Consider the following 2538-nt stretch of genomic DNA (forward strand, 5'->3'; position numbering starts at 1 on the left):
CATGCCCTCAAATATAAATGTAGCCCAAGGTCTGAAGTTCATGGACACAAATTTGGCAGAAAAAATATTAAACTAATTAAGTGATTGTTTCAAACTATTTAATCATACAATACACTATTCAGGGGGAAAGAGTGGTTTTGGTGAAATTTTACTCTGTGTGTGTGTGTGTGTGTGTGTGTGTGTGTGTGTGTGTGTGTGTGTACACACACACTTTTAGAATTAAAATGTTATTTTATAAGAAAAAATTCAAAGCCACAAAAAGATGTACTCATATAATTGCTTAGCTCCATAAAGACAAACAACTCACAGTTTGTTTAAGTAACTATTCCGTTTTTATTAAATGCCTGGTAACTTAGAAGAGGGAAAAGTAAATCGAGTCTAACAGTAATTATTACCAGGTGTCCTCATTAATAATATATAATTGATCTTATCAAAATGCCTACATACACAGCTTTGGCAGGAAAGTCCAGGAGACTCTTATCTCCAATTAACCACCAAAAAGCCAAAAGTAGAGCTCTGGTTCAACTGGTTAGACTGCTAGCCTTGAACGTAATTAATTAATTAATTAATTATATAGCTCAGGACAGTACCCAAGACCTCAGTTCAAATGCTAGGAGCCTAGCAGAAAGAAAAAATTAATATAGAACCCATCAGTAACAAAGCATGCTAATTCTTCTCAAAGATTTAGTAGACACTCTTGAGTATAGCATCATGTTTTAGGACCACTTTGGACATGAGAAAATACACACATGCTATAAACACTGTACACCCAGCAAAGAGATGCTCCAGATAGAAAGTACAAGTATGAAATAATTGAGAGCCACACAGTTCCAAAGCAGACTGACACCAGGTTTGGTAACCATGACATTATCTCCTAGCCTATCATAAAGGGCCATGGAAACAACCAATGGAAGTTCCAGAACAGACTTCATCCTTCTGGGGTTTTCTGATCGACCTCACCTGGAGCGCATCATCTCTGTGGCTGTCTTCATCTTCTATCTGGTGACTCTGCTAGGAAACACAGCCATCATCCTGGTGTCTTATCTAGACACCCAGCTCCACACCCCCATGTATTTCTTCTTGTCTAATTTGTCTGCTGTGGACCTCTGTTATACCACTAGCATCATCCCCCAGATGCTGGTAAATCTGTGGGGCCCAACAAAATCTATCACATACGGAGGCTGTGCACTCCAGTTCTTCTTCGCCCTTGACCTGGGAGCCACAGAATGTCTTCTCTTGGCTGTGATGGCCTATGACCGCTATGCTGCTGTGTGCCAGCCTCTCCACTACATGGTCATCATGCACCCTGGGCTTTGCCACAGGATGGTGCTGATCTCCTGGTTGGGGGGGTTGGGAAGTGCCCTAATTGTTTGTTCAATGACATTGAAGTTACCCAGATGTGGCCACCGTCAAGTGGATAATTTTTTCTGTGAGATGCCAGCATTGATCAAGATGGCTTGTGTCCATTCAAGAGTCATTGAGATTGTTGTCTTTTCTCTTGGAGTTGTATTGCTTCTAGTACCTCTGTCACTGATTCTCATCTCCTACGGAGTCATCACTCAAGCTGTAATGAGGATCAAGTCAGCCAGCAGGTGGAGAAAGGTCCTGAACACCTGTGGCTCCCACCTCACAGTAGTGACTCTGTTCTATGGGACAATCATTTATATGTACATGAAACCACAGAAAACCAAGTCCCAAGATGAAGGGAAGTTCTTCACTCTCTTTTACACAATTATCACACCCAGTCTTAATCCTCTGATCTATACTTTAAGAAACAAAGATGTAAAGAGTGCTCTGAGCAGAGTACTGGTAACAGACAAATGTTCCTCAAAAGTGTGAAGTAAATGGAAATCTCCTACCAGAGTGTAGAGAAACAAAAGAAATAATGGCCTTCCACAATAGAAGCTACATCCATTCTAAGATCATTTATTAGCAATTTACCAAAATATTATTTAACTTTTAATAAATGGGAAGTACCAGGAAATATGAGGCAGATAGAGATCCATGATAATATATAATTCCTAGACATCAAAAACTAGTCAAGCACCGCTGTGATTACAAATTATAGTAGGTACCCAGAATTAGAAATCACAGTGGTTCCCACTTTTTTTTTTCTTGTGCCAGTCCTGGGTTTGAACTCAGGGCCTGGGTGCTGTTCTGAGTTTTTTGGCTCAAAGCTAGCACTACCACTGGATCTTCAGCTCAACTTTCAGCTTCTTTGGTGGTTCATTGGAGATAAGAATCTGATGGACTTTACTGCCAGAGTTAGTTTCAAACTGTGATCCGTAGAGCTCAGTCTCCTGAGTAACTAGATTTTATAGAGGTAAGCCACTGGCACCTGGTAACTGTTAATATTTTAAATATAAAGCCCTGCAAAAACCATTAACTTTTATGCTCTGAAGTGGGAGGTAATGAATAAATAGAAGTTAGAATGGAACTAAATGAAGTTTATATTCTCCAGGTTAATCAAAAAATTTTCACTTCCATTAATAAAGTTTTTTTTAAGGTGGTCTCACTTAAGTAGCCCAGACTGGCTTC

The 2538-nt window shown here is 39.8% G+C and overlaps 1 protein-coding gene across 1 annotated transcript; it reads left to right on the forward strand.

Moving 5' to 3' along the window:
* The first annotated feature begins 894 nt into the window (after positions 1-894).
* Positions 895-1839, forward strand: LOC138827825 (putative olfactory receptor 2W6). The gene has a single exon (XM_070023438.1). It carries the CDS (start codon positions 895-897, stop codon positions 1837-1839), a length of 945 nt encoding a protein of 314 aa, XP_069879539.1.
* Positions 1840-2538: the final 699 nt, after the last annotated feature.

This window comes from Dipodomys merriami, unplaced genomic scaffold (assembly GCF_024711535.1).
Source record: "Dipodomys merriami isolate MVZ:Mamm:240054 unplaced genomic scaffold, mDipMer1.0.p SCAF_16, whole genome shotgun sequence".
NCBI lineage: Eukaryota > Metazoa > Chordata > Mammalia > Rodentia > Heteromyidae > Dipodomys > Dipodomys merriami.